Consider the following 14,474-nt stretch of genomic DNA (forward strand, 5'->3'; position numbering starts at 1 on the left):
ATTGACTTCTATCAAAGAAGATTAAATTTTGTTATTTTGTGTAAATAGTTTCTCTTATTTTTCTATTTTGAAAATCCCCTCATTTTTGTACTTCAAAATATTTTAATACATATTTAAAATTTTAATTTTATGTCTAATTGGTTTTTGCCCCAAACTTGCATATTTACCTTTTTGTGCCAACCAAAATATTCCCAACTGTTTTTATGTTTTCCCATTGCAGTTACAAATGAGCTCTAAAATAGCCATTGCATTATAACCCCTTTTTTTCCAATAAATTTTAGACTTTAGCCAAATCCCAAATTTGCCCCCAACAAAACAATGCTTAGTAGTTAGTATTCTCATTCCAAAAAGGACAAAAACGTCAATATGAAATCACACGAGGGGCAAATCCGTCAAACTTCCCATTTACGATTTGATAATCCCCAATGTCTCAGCCTGTAGTGACACAGAATGCCTAACATTACCAACATGAATCTCATGTTCCCCCATTGGAATTCTTCTAATTCCAAATTTGTCCACAACGCTCAGAAACTTACACACGTGTATATTAATCTGGACTTCTTTTTGGGCCTGGGCCTCCAGAAGGACCTTCTCAAACGCCACAAGCTGCTTCTGGGGGGCCCAAAGGCCCATTGGCGGGCTTGAGTAAACCAGCAACGTGTGTGGCCCATCTCGTTGGCCTGTATTCCTGACTGCCACGTGGATCACCAGTGACAGCCTGTCGCACTTTGTGTGTGTGACTCTCACGGCCTTGCCGGAGAAGTCAGTGGCGTTTTGGCGGCGCCGATGGCCGGAAAGGGGGACGGTGAGGGCGGTGGGTGCGTTGAGAATTTTGTGAGTGAAAGTGGTGTAGCTTAAGCCGTGGCCGAATGGGTAAACGACTGTGCCTTTGTAGAATCTGTAGGTTCTTCCTGGATAAGATGGGCTGGGCCTTAAGCCCATTGTTGTCATGGGTATTTTTGATACGTAGTCTTGTGGATACCATGTCATCGGTAGTTTTCCACCTATAAATACAAAAGATAAAAAAAAAAAAAACAAAACACCACATTTATAATAGAGAAATTTGTCAAATGAACTTAATTGAAGGTACATTTCAAAATAAAAAACTTGAACCAGTTTGGTTATTATTTCGTTTTTTGTTTTTTGTTTTTGAAAATAAAAAAAAAAAAAATTTAAAAGTTACTTTTTTAAGTTTTCAAAATTTTGCTTTGATTTTTTAATTGGTAAAAAATCGATAACAAAGGAAAAATTTTGGATGTAGAAATAACGTCTGTAGACTTAATTTTCAAAACAAAAACAAAAACCAAATGATTATCGAATGAAATCTTTTTTCAATGAGTTTTCAACTTTTGTCCTTATTTTTATCTTAATAAGGATTAGTTATAATTGTTTTTTATTACTATTTTAGAAGTTTTGAATGCGTTTATTATTTAATTAATTTTGAATTTGGTAGGTTTGAGAAGTCGCATACGAAGAAAACCCTTTTAAAAAAAGTCAGTTGGAAAATTTAAAATACATTATTTCCTTTTCAGATTCTTATAAATATGAAAGAATTAAATATTTTACATACTAACGAAACATTGAGCGATGAAAAATTACCTGGATTAGTTTGACCAAACAAAACGTCAGCAATAGCCAGTCCTCCAGCCTGGCCAGGGTACCCAGCCCAAATGATACCAGAAATTTTAGGATGATCCTTCGCAAATGACACGTCGATTGGCCCACCGGACATTAGGACTAAAACGATTGGGCCCTTAGCCGCAGCAGCCACCTTCAATACGAGGTCCTGCTGAAGCCCAGGTAGAAGAAGCCTAGCCCGGTCCCTAAACTCGGCCTCAATAGACTGGTCCAGGCCCATTAACAGCACCACCGCGTCCGCTTCACGCGCCGCCTCAATTGCTCCACCGAAAAACTTGTCCGTCCGGCACGCCACGCCTCTGCAGCCCTGCTGGTGGATTGTCTTTGCGTATCTTTCGATTCCTTGCAGTGGGGTAATGTATTCACACGCAACACCTGTTACAATACAAACAAGGATACTTCAACATCAACTACCATATGGTAGTTTGAATTATCTCACTTCCTAGTGACTATACATTGTATCGAAATACTAAAATTAATAATAGTGTGTTTTTTATTATTTAAAGTAACAAGAATTAATAAACTTTTCTCAAAAAACTAATAATAATAATAAAAAATATAAATTAAAGTTTAAATTAAAATATCGATACTTAGACTTTTGAGATTGATAATTTACATTTTATATATTAACAATATGTAAGGTAGAGATCTTTAGGCTCAGACCTTTAAGTATATCAATTGAACTAGGTTCATGTTGGTCAAAATTTCTAATAACTAATTCTCTAATAAATCAGTTTCTAATTTTTAATTTTATGTTTAATAAATTATGAAGTTTTAATTTTATTTTTAACCTGTCTTTCACCTATTTTATTTTTGTTTTTTTTAAAAAATTAAAATTCATGAATTTATTTTCAAAATCTAAGCCCCGATTTTAAAACTAATTAATCCTTCAATTGTAAAATAATGTCGACAATGTCAAATATGCGATTGACAAATAAACACAAGATCAAAACCATTACACCTTCTAAAAGTAAGTTCAGGTTAAAGTTAACAATTTTTTTTTACTTGTTTAAAAAAATTTTATGCTTAAATTTGTAATTTAACCCTCCAAAAAATTCTGAAACTAATTTATTATTATTATTATTATTTGGCAATCAATGATTTAAGATTGCATCCTTGAAGGTGGTCCAGCGATTTCGGAGTTCGGCACAAATGAAATGGATGTTGAAAAGAGAGATTACCTACCGGCATAATTTCCGATCATGGTAAGAGTGACGTTGGAGTTAGGACCAATGACAGCGACGGTGCGGTGGCGACGGGTGGAGAGCGGGAGAGAACGACGGTGATTCTCAAGAAGAACAATGCCTTGACGAGCGGCTTCAACAGCCAGCTGCCGGTTGGCGGCACTGCAGACATGTTTGGGGCCCAAATGTGCGTAAGGTTGTGTTTTTAAATCACCGTCGAACATTCCAAGACGCATTTGAACAGAAAGAGTGTTGCCCAAAGCGCCATTAATATGGGCTTCACTTAATAACCCTCTTTTCACTGCATTCTCTGTGTGGGTTTGCAAAAATAGGCCACAGTCCAAATCTAAACCTGAACTCAACAAAATAAATAACCACTCATTTTTACTTAATAACAAAAGTATTATAAAAAAAAATAATAATAATAAACGTAGCACAAATTGACGATTTAATCTAACCTGCTTTAATAGCCATGGCAGCGGCCTCTTCAGGGGTAGAAGTGTAGTGCTGAGTGTCATAAAAAACCCCAACGGAGTCACAATCAGATACAATGTACCTAGAGTCCCACAAATACAATCAGAACAATGAGTCGGGGATGTGGGGATGTGAGAAAACAATCAAACGGTTGAGAATGAAAAGAATCACCCATCGAGACGCCATTGAGAACGAAGGGTCTTGGTTAGAAGATTAGGATCAGCGCATGTGGGGACACCATTGAGCTGATTGTATGAGCACATCACACTGGATACTTTCCCTTCCTTCACACACATTCTGAACGGCACGTCAAATGTATCTTCAATGTCTTGTTTGGTCACCTACAAAAAAAAAAAGAGAGAAATTAAATTAAAAATGAAAATACCTCACGTGGCAAATCACGTGAGCCTGTACCTGGGCGTTAAAGTGAAAGCGGTCGACGCCGTTCCAGTTATCGAGGTCATAGGCAGTGAAGTGCTTACAACAGGCGGCCACCTTCAACCGGTTACCGTCAGTACCCTGTAAGCCTCTGACAAAATTAACGGCATAGATACCGGCTAAGAGGGGGTCTTCACCGGGAGTCTCCTGTCCACGGCCCCACCTAGGGTCCCTAAAAATGTTCACATTTGGGCTCCAATATGTCAGCCCAGCTACCCCTCCGTTGTACATTGCCCTTGCTTCGTCCGACACCACCTACATCAATCAACGCCCCTCTTTTTTTAGTTCCTCAATTCTATTCTATCTTTTTATTCACATAATACCTTCATGCATTCAATTCAAGTCTCAGATAAATGTTTAATGCGGCCTAATCAATTTATCATAATCTGCATGTGGCTTAATCATTCAGAACATCTTTTCAAATTCACTCAATTCAAAGTCTAAGCTTCCATTTCAAATTACTGTCATTTTTAAAATAAAATGATACCTTTTATAAAATACACTTTCATATGAAGTATATTAGTGTTTCATAAATTTTACCTTATTATGTGTTTGGTAAATAAATACTAAATTGATAAAATAACTAAAATGGATTTCATATTATTTTTTATAATTTATAATTATTAATAATTGTTTAAAATAGATATATAAACTAAAATTTAATTTTAATTGATAAATGTAATAATTAAGTTTTATTAAATTATAGCAAACTTAGTCATAATTTATTTTGCCAAATAAAAAAAGTATCAAGATTTTGTTATAATCAGTCTCTATCTCTAAATCAATCTCAATAGCCTCATAAATCTACTTGTCTTGTTTAAACCAGCCAATACTGGTCAGAAAAATATATTTTAAAAATAACATTATTAATAGATAGAGATGTTTGAGATACTAAGTTGATTATTATAATTGAGTTATAATAATTTATGTTTACGATGTAAATTATTTTAGTTTGGATAATAATGATATATATTTGAAATGTAAATTATTTTTATTTGAGGAAAAAGTAGTAATCACGGTAGGAATAAAAAGATGATGAAGGTAAAATATTTAAAACTGTAACAAACAGTAAATATAGTAGAGTTTTGAAATAATGTTGACTATAGGTAGTTGGACTACCTTCTATATTCGTGAGATTTTTACATTCGAAAAATGAATAAAATCTAATAAATTAATATATTAATTATTACTATTAAATTTAATTAATTATTTAATATATATATATATTATTTACACTTCATAAATTTCAATTAATACAATTATCATTGATGTTTTATGTTATCATAATTATTTATTAGAAATTTTTTCATAGATAAAAAAATGTCAAACTATTTATGAAAATAACAAAAAAAAATAATGATATATTTCTATGACATTGATAAACTTCTATTGACAAAAAAGTTAAAATTTTGCTATTTTATGTAAATAATTTTTCTTATTTTTCTATTTTTTTTTCATTTTATTATTAATTATCAATATTTTAATTAATTAATATTTATTAAATAAATATAAACTATTTAATTAAAAAAATATTCATTTATTGAAATTTTAAATATTTACGGGGTTGGTCCCCGGACCGGTCGAAAATTCCGATTTGATCGTAGATGGGACGGGAATAGGGAGGGTATTCCCGCTCCGTCTTCACCCCACCTCGCCTCCATTACCAACCTTATCTGAAACAATATTTGCTGTCCAAATGATGGATTCATTGGTTAATGTCTAATTGAAGTCGAAACGTCCCCTACAAGTTAAAAAAAAGTATATACCAACTATTTTTCGAGTTTCTCAAAACAAAAGGGAGAGTTTTACAGCTCAGCAAAAATGATGACGGCCGGAAAAAGTGAAATGGAGAAAAAGAAAAAGAGACAAACCCGTCCGATGGCTTCCCACAGAGAAGCATTGAAGGTGGCGGCGGTGGTAATGACCTGCGGGAAGCTGGTAGCGGCGGGGAATTCGCCGCCGAAAGTCGTACCGGGACCGACATTGGAGACGCCGTGCAAGGCCTCCGACCACCACTTGTACGCTTTAATTCCCAGCCGTGGAACGGCTCCGGCATTGCTCACCAGCAGCTTCACCTTCTCTTCCAACGTCAATCTTCCGATCAGATCCTTCACTCTCTCCGCCACTCCCAACGAACGCCGGCAGAATGCGTAGTTGCTTGCCGCCGCGTTCTTCGGATCGCATGCGAACGGGGCCCTGGAGGCGCCGCCGTGGATGGCGGAAAGGAGGATGAGGATAGAGAAAATGGCAGTGGAAATGGAAGGCATAGGTTAGGTGAGGAAGGAATTTGGGGAAAGTGTTTGGTATATTTATTAAAGGGATTTTGACATTACAATATTAGTACAAACAATAAATCCCACTGCAATAGTTTCCCAAAATCCCTTCACCATTTTTTCCCTTTTCCCCCTAAAATTATATTTTGTCTTCAAGTTTTTAAAAACAGTACATTTGTTCTTTGAATTTTCTCTTTAGTCCTTATATTTTTAAGAATAGGTTTTTTAATTTATTTTTTTTATCATTTGAAATAATTATAATATAATTTAACTTCGTAAAATAATTAAAAAGATAAATTTTTGAAAAATTATTTCTCTAATCTAAAATGTCATGTAATTATTTAAGATGACTTAAAAAGACTTTTTAAACCTATTTTTAAAAAATTCAGTCTATAAATTCAAGAACTAAAAAAATATATTTAGAAAATTTATGAATTGCTAAACACTAAACACAAAATTATAAATTTAAAAACATATAAAACACCAAATAAATTGAAAATATATGAATTTATTGCATACCAAAAAATTGAAAGTCACCCATTTATTCTATATATTTTAGGATTTAGAAATCAAATAGACATCGAAGTAAAATATATTATTTTTTTAATATAAAACAAATGCAAAAGAAAAGAAACTAACGAAAAAGAAAAAGTTATTTGATCAGATATTGTTAGGTGGTCCTCGAGAAGATTCTTCAAGAGAGAACTATGTGTACATTTATTTTATAGATAGAAGATATACTTTTTCTTTTTGTTAATAATGAATGACAACACAACGTTAAGAAAATAATTTTATATTTGTTAATTTCTTTTGTTTTATTTGTGTCTTTCAATTTTTAATTAATCTATCAACTTTCAAAACGTATAGGTTAGTTTCTAACATTCCTATGCTTGTTTCACTATATATAAATACTTTTTATGTTTATTTTATTTCGTGAATAATATAGGTTTGAATATAAATTTAAATATATTTAGACATGGTTTAGATTATTAATTTAAATAAATTAATACAAATTTAAATATTAATTGAAAAAGTTAGTATTGATGGATAGATATAGTAGTTTCTAAAAATTAAACAAAGGGATGAGAATTTCATCAACAAAATTATAAAACAAAAAAAGTGAAACAAATTTAAAAGTGCAAGTAATTGAGGTGCTTTCAATACAAGTGTTTGACAATTCAAATCTGACAAGCAAAATTAAATGAAAAAAAGATTCCAATATATTTATTATTTTTGGCTCTATGTGTTGTTATGGAGAATCAAATGATGAAAAGAAACACATACTTTTTTCTTAATTCTTTACTTTCTTTTTTTTTAAAAAAGTAATACTTTGAATTAGATATAATAAAAAATATTGTTGATCTTTCGCCTTTGTTAAATCACGATGAAAAGAAAAGAAAAAAAAAAGCTACAGTAAATATAATTCATGAGTTATAATATATACTATATTTTTAATGTAATATTTAAATCTAATTCGAATTATAATAAATGCATTTGTTTTTATTAATCAATGACATATAGCTAATTCTACTAATCGAATATCCAGTGGAATCATAACACGAACAAAATCTATTTCTTTATATAGGAAATATTTTTAGTTGTGTTTCGGAGGGTAAAAAGTAAAATGTTAGAGCAATTATGATATTCAAAATTAATTCAAAGCAGTATTTATTTATAAAATTAGAGAAAATTGCATATGGATTTGTAATAATGACATAATTAAAAAACGCTAATATGGTAATGTGGGGAATGGGGTAAAGTAGTTAATAATCAGGTAAATAAGAGATTTGAGAAGGACAAGATGGTAAAATTGAAAAATGGGTCCCAGTGCTATTGTAAGGCCAGAATTTGGCCAAGTTGGACTGCACAGCACTGGAGGACAGTACCCATTAAAGTGGGCTTCATTTCCAAGGAATGTAGCCTTAATGCCTATTTTCGCTTCTATTTTTGCCCATCTTGAAATTATTCTACAGACAAATTTATATACCTTTTACATTTTTCTTGTAAAGATTAAAAAAAAGAAAAAAAATAAAATATTCACATAGTATATTTCTCGTCGTTTTATCAGTTAAATTAGATAAAGATTAACGTCAAATTAAAGGTGTAACTTGTAAGAATCGTTTTAGACTAAAATTAAATTAGTCCCAAAGTGAAATGTTATTTTAGTGAAAATAAATTCATATAATCTCTAAAGTCTAAAGTAACCCAAGGAGACAAATGAGGAAGGAAGAGCAAATTTTTGGAGGAAGTAAAATATTCCGTTCACTTAATAATTATAGTATAGGTTAAAATATCAATTTAATTCTTTTACTTTTGAATTTTACCTTTATACATTAAAAAATTATAGTATTAGGTTAAATACCATTTTAATCCTTTTACTTTTTAGTTTATCTTTATATTTAGTTTAATTTTAGTTCAGATATTTTTAATAAATCTTAAATTTGATCATTCAATGCTAATATAGTTAAATGTAGTCAAATAACAATAATTTAAAAAATACATATCACAGTTTAACAAAATTCAAAGTAGTGAGATCAAAAATAATATTTTAATAAAAAAATATTATTTCTACTCTAACTAAATGAGTAAAGTTAATCTCAATATCATTTAGAAGGGATGGAAAGTTGAAACATAAAAGGGGAGTTTGGAGTAAAGAGCTGGTTATTATAGTTCTAGATTATTATAGTTGGATTATAATACTTTGTGTTTAAGGTGTAAATTATTTTAGTTGAAATAGTAAGCATTGTAGCAAAAAAGAAAAAATGATAAATGTAAAATAGTAAAAATTGTAACAAATAGTAAATACATTAGCAAATGAGGGGCTTTAAAATAGTGTTGATTGTAGATGATGGAGGATTTTGAATTAGTATTTATTGCAATAAGATGTGGTTATTATAATCTAAGAAGCATAGACACGGATACAGATACGATATAGTGTGTGTGTGTGTCAAGAAGAGAGTGAAAACTTGAAAAAAAATCTAGTAACGTTGAGTGATTGTAGAAGATGAAGATTGAAAAATGAAGTTGAGAATGAAGGGGATGTGGATCATGATTTAAATAGTGAGAAAGAAGGGAAGAATGAAGATTTAATTACGTTTCAGATTTTTAAATTTTTTTTTTTTTTATGTTTTATCATTTTTAATTTATTTTATTTTGGATTGTTCGATTTAAGTGGACTTTTATGTTTGGAAGTGATTTTAAAATGGTTGAAATCACTTTTGTCATTTTCAAAATCTATGAAACATGTTTAATTCTTCAAAACATAAATTTTGATGATATAAAAATTGCCTTTAAAAGTGTAAAATTGAAAACTAAATTAATTTTAAGTAATTAAAAATGTGTTTTCAAGTGATTTTAAAAATGAAAAAAAGTGATTTTTGAGGATTTTAAAATCACTCCTAAACATGCACTAAAATAAAATAGGGTATGGGTTGGGCTTAAATTTGAAAAAAAAAAAATTGACTCACGTATCCCATTCACGTATCTGGAAGCAGATACACGTATCTGAAAATTTAAAATAATAAAAAAAAATCAGATACTTCAAATCACATATCAGACACGTATCTACTACGTATCTGGATGTATCCGTATCTGATATCGATTCTCTATCCAATTAGAAGTATATGTACTTCCTAGATTATAATTTTAGGATAGTCATTGCTCTAAACACTCTAAAGCGGTAGATCATATATTTTATGAACAAATTATGTGATGGATGAATATGAATTAGGTTTATGGTCAGAAAAAGGAAGAAAAACATAAAGAACAAGAATGAATATATTAAATAATTCATTGCTTTAGACTCCAACACAACAGAAAAGGATAATAAAGTTTAATAATATGGAAACAAACTTATCAACTTTGGGTGGTGGATATGAGAATCTCTTTCCCATACCCAATGCCATCTTGATTTTGCTTACATGTTTATAACATTTAGAGAAGTCTTGGAACTAACTTTAACACAAAATAATATTGATATTAAGGGAAAAAGAAAGTGTTGGATTCGGCATATACTCTGACAAATAAAACTTAGTGGATCTGAAAAATGTTTGTGTCATAAACTTGGCAAAATGTTAAATTGAAATGAAAAAAATATAAATTATATTATACACACAAAAATGGTAGTTTAATCTTTTAGATATTCACATAAAGTTCATGCTGATTAATAAGGGGATTGCAAAAGTTGGACAAAATTGATGAACCAAATCGGATTGAATCGAATTGCGTGGTTTGGTCTAGTTTCTTTACAAAATTGAAACTCTCGGTTCACTATTATATGAATTGGGTGGTTTGATTCGGTCATCGATTCACAATAGAGTTGTACATCAGTCAGTCAGTGTCGATTTTTGGAGGAAATCGACACCGAAAATCGACCCGTCGATTTACATGTTTCTAGTACCAAATTACAGAATTCTGACTTGAAAGCTGACCGTTGGACGGTCAGTTCGGTTTTTTTTTTTTTTTTTTTTTTTTTTTTTTTCCTTTTACTATACATATTATAATGATTTAATTTTGTTTAAATTTTGTTGAAATGGTGTTTGGTAATGCTTGGTGATTTGAGTAGGAATTTCAAATTTGGACCAATCTTCCTTATTGTATTAGATGTGGTTGCTGCCATTGGAAGTTATTTTATAATCAGTATTTAAACAAAAGCATCGGAAAAGAATCTAATAAGTGCTTTTATATTACTTCCCAACGTGTTCATGCAAAAAATTCTCTCAACTATGTCGAAAGCACATCCACATTGGACATAGTTTTTCACATTCCAAGTTTTTAAACTATATAAAATCAAGATAAATTGATGCACTTCCTGATTGGGGTTTCTTTTGGTTCATTTTTTTTTTGGCATCACTTGATATGCTTAATAGCTTATTGTTTCTTGATCACCTATTGCATAAGTCAAAGTTTGAAAGACATGACATCTAGCCACCAAAAAAAATAGAAAATACATACTACATATTACACAAGTCCAAAATAAAATAAGAAATACACACCACATAATATAAGTCCAAATAAAAAAAAGAAATACATAACAAGTCCCAATTAAAATTCAATCTAAGAAGTCAAAGTCTTTAAAGTCTTTAAAGTCTTCAATGTCTTTTTCTTCATTCATGATCATTGTAAATCCTATAAAATTAGCAAAAGTACAAAAATAATAATAATAAGTCAATATCGTTTATAATTTCTCAATTCTTAATAATTATCAAAGAAAAAAAAGTAAAACCAATACCTTCCTCAACCGTTGAGTCTTCAAACTCGAATTTTTTGTAAAGATCAATATCTATTGGTTTAGAATTGAGCCAATTTTGAATACATATAAGAGCCTCGACCGTTCTAGGAACCTATGAAGAACGTGATGAGTCAACTATACGTCCTCTAGTACTAAAAGCAGACTCAGATGCTATCGTCAATACTGGGATTGCCAAATATCTTTACTTAGTGCACTAAAAATCCAAACTGATGACTATTATGCTTCCACCAACTAAGTGTGTCAAAGGTTCAATTATTCTTAACAAGTGTTTCAAGCAAATACACATCAAGTTCATTCGCCTTATCAAAATGGGTTGCGTCAACACTTAGAATTTTGAAGAAAATTTATACTTTTCCTCTGTACCCGATGTTTGAACCAGAACCCTATCCCTAGCCATATTAGCAATCACACTATAACTCCCACTAGAAGAAGACGAACTATATGCATTGAAGAACCTTCTCAAAACATCCTCCACTTTATTTGTCATATTTTTAGCTTCAGTTGGCTCTAACAAATTGTTGAAACAATATGATAAAAACCTTAACTTATATTGCAGATCTAATACAACAGCAACATACAATAGCAAATTCGTATTCTCATTATTTCCCCAATATTTATCAAACTTAGCCTCTATGCTCTTAGCCACATTCACAAGAATTGGATTTTCACTATCCATGGAATTTTATTTTATGCAATTTTGAACAATGCTAATTTGGTAGAAAATCACATTGGAAGTACTATACAAAGAGCCTAAAAATTTCAAAGTGACATTGTAAAACACTACCAACCTTACGCTCTCGGGCAGAAAGCTTCCTCTGCTTTTCCCATTCATACATTTTACTCTGTTCTTGCTCCAAATTTCTCCAAAAAGAAGCCAAAAACTCACCACGAGCAACACAAACTATTACAAACTCGATAGTAAAAATTAAAAACCCAAATTACCAAGCAAATACAACTTTAAACATTTTAAAGCGGTAAATCTAAGCCATTTTAAAAAACATCCAAAGTGGAAATCCAGAACATACATTCATAATGTAGTGCTTTAAATGCCACCAAAACTCTAAATTGATATTCGAAAATGAAAATTAGAGACATAACCTGACTTTGATGCCAATTAAAGAGATATGAATTCCCCGAAGCGGAAGCAATCGAATGCATTTGTGTCTAAATTCGTTTTATAGAACATTCAAATTATAAAAGGATGGAAACTAAGGATAAACAAATTAATTTCAGCATGCTTATGCTTAGAGATGGCCAATTTCCTCACGGGGACGGGGATTCCCAGATTAAGTGGGGAATGGGGGAAAAAATTCCCCGTGAGCTAAACGGGGACGGGGATGGGAATGCATTCCCCGTCGCCACCCCCGGCCCTGGCCCCGCCATGTTCCTCGTCCCCGCCCCGATTAGCTTTTACATATTTATTTAGTATAGTTATTTAATGTTATGTTATTATTATTATTATATAAATCATTTAAATTTCAAAGTCGATTACTTATTGGGAAAGATAATGAATATGTTTAAATTTAGATTATATATGTGAATAATTTGATTTATATTTATTTCTTTCTACTAAAAAAAAATTAATTAGTTTTTTTATGCCAAAATTTGAATAATTTTTCTTAAATTCAAATGGTCATATAAAACTAACAATAATAAACAATTCAGTGATAAAGTTAATTATTTAATTAAAATTTGCTCACATTAGTGATTTAAATTAATTGGTTTTTTACATAAAAAAAGTAATGGAAAAAATTTTCCACGGGGAACTCGATCCCCACGAATTTCGCACTGGGAATTTCACGGGGATGGGGAATGAAATGGGGAGTGGGGACAGGGATGGGGAATGGCATCCCCGGCCCCGCCCCGCCCCATGGACATCTCTACTTATGCTGTGAAAATAGAGAAAAGAGAAAGGGATATCACATACGTTTGAAGTACCATCTTCTCAGTTCCTCTCCACAACACAAAGTCCACTGCTTCTCTTGGTCTTCCGAACCTGGCACCACGAACACAACGTACAGTGACAATGAAGGTGATACCACCACAAAATCTTCCTTATCATTCTCAAGGTGAGAATCAAGCAAAGTTTTGTGGGCTTACGTTAACTTTGGTGAAAAGGGAGAAGAGTTTTGTTTGAGAACTCATTGAAAGAAAATCATAGAACATAGAGAGAGGAAGAGGGATGATGAAGATCGATCTCTTCTGTGAAACTGTTTCACATTTTCATCACACCCAAATTTAACTCCCTATTATTTTAATTAAATTGAGAGAAGTTAAATAACTCCCAGGGGAGTTATTAATATAAATCATATATATTAACTATTTCAATATATATACATATTGAACCATAGGTTATATTATATATAACCTATAACCTATAGTTTATATTATATCACATATAATAAAACCTACAGTTTACTATTCTCTCATATAACCTATAGTATTAATATGAATCATATTTATATTAGTTTTAACCTACAGTTTTTATATGAATCACATTCATATAACTAATATTTGAATTATATTCAAATATTTATTTCTCTCATATAACTATATAGATTTAATATGAATCATATTCACATTAATTTTAAAATATCGTTTCTATATGAATCATATTCATATTATTAATATTTGAATCATATTCAAATATTTATTTCTCTAATATAACTATATAGATTTAATATGAATCATATTGACATTAATTTTTAAAATTAGTTCCTATATGAGTTATAATCATATAATTAATATTTGAATTATATTCATATATTTATTTCTCTCTTAAAACTACACAGATTTAATATGAATCATATTCACATTAATTTTAACATATTGTTTTTATATGAATCTCATTCATATAGTAAATATTTGAATCATATTAAAATACTTATCTCTCTCACTAAACTATATAATTATATCTTATACAATTAATTCCCTTTAATTAATTTGAAATATTCAAATTAAATCAACACTAATTTTATTCTCATTAGTCCTTATTGAGCTAACAAAGGGATCTTATGGACCTATAGATTGAAGCTCCAATGATACTTGATTAATTAATTAAACTCTTTAATTAAATTAAAATTAATCAACCTTTATTAGCTATTTGTCACTCCATTAAAGACCGATAGTTGCACTCTTCGCATTATAGATATCTTTCTGTGTCCATTGAATATAACCAATAAACAGTGCATTGATCCTTCAAAAGTTGCTCGTAAG

The 14,474-nt window shown here is 30.7% G+C and overlaps 1 protein-coding gene across 1 annotated transcript; it reads right to left on the reverse strand.

Moving 5' to 3' along the window:
* Positions 1-363: 363 nt before the first annotated feature.
* Positions 364-6,104, reverse strand: LOC120090146 (putative beta-D-xylosidase 2). Its single transcript, XM_039047663.2, has 7 exons — positions 5,606-6,104; positions 3,711-3,989; positions 3,468-3,637; positions 3,281-3,378; positions 2,824-3,174; positions 1,600-2,013; positions 364-1,004 (listed from the first exon to the last, which is right to left on the reverse strand). The coding sequence occupies exons 1-7, from the start codon at positions 5,999-6,001 to the stop codon at positions 406-408; spliced, it is 2,307 nt and encodes a 768-aa protein (XP_038903591.2). The 5' UTR covers positions 6,002-6,104; the 3' UTR covers positions 364-405.
* Positions 6,105-14,474: the final 8,370 nt, after the last annotated feature.

The sequence above is a fragment of the Benincasa hispida genome, chromosome 11 (assembly GCF_027475165.1).
Source record: "Benincasa hispida cultivar pf3 chromosome 11, pf3_genome.v1.1, whole genome shotgun sequence".
NCBI lineage: Eukaryota > Viridiplantae > Streptophyta > Magnoliopsida > Cucurbitales > Cucurbitaceae > Benincasa > Benincasa hispida.

Bases quoted from the DNA above. Each gene is read 5' to 3' on its own strand.
- LOC120090146 (XM_039047663.2), bottom strand. From the start codon at position 6,001: ATGCCTTCCATTTCCACTGCCATTTTCTCTATCCTCATCCTCCTTTCC. The intron at 3,379-3,467 runs GTGATTCTTTTC...GTGGGACTCTAG, and splicing joins TCTCAATGGCGTCTCGATGG to GTACATTGTATCTGATTGTG. The intron at 1,005-1,599 runs GTAATTTTTCAT...TTGTATTTATAG, and splicing joins GTTTGGTCAAACTAATCCAG to GTGGAAAACTACCGATGACA.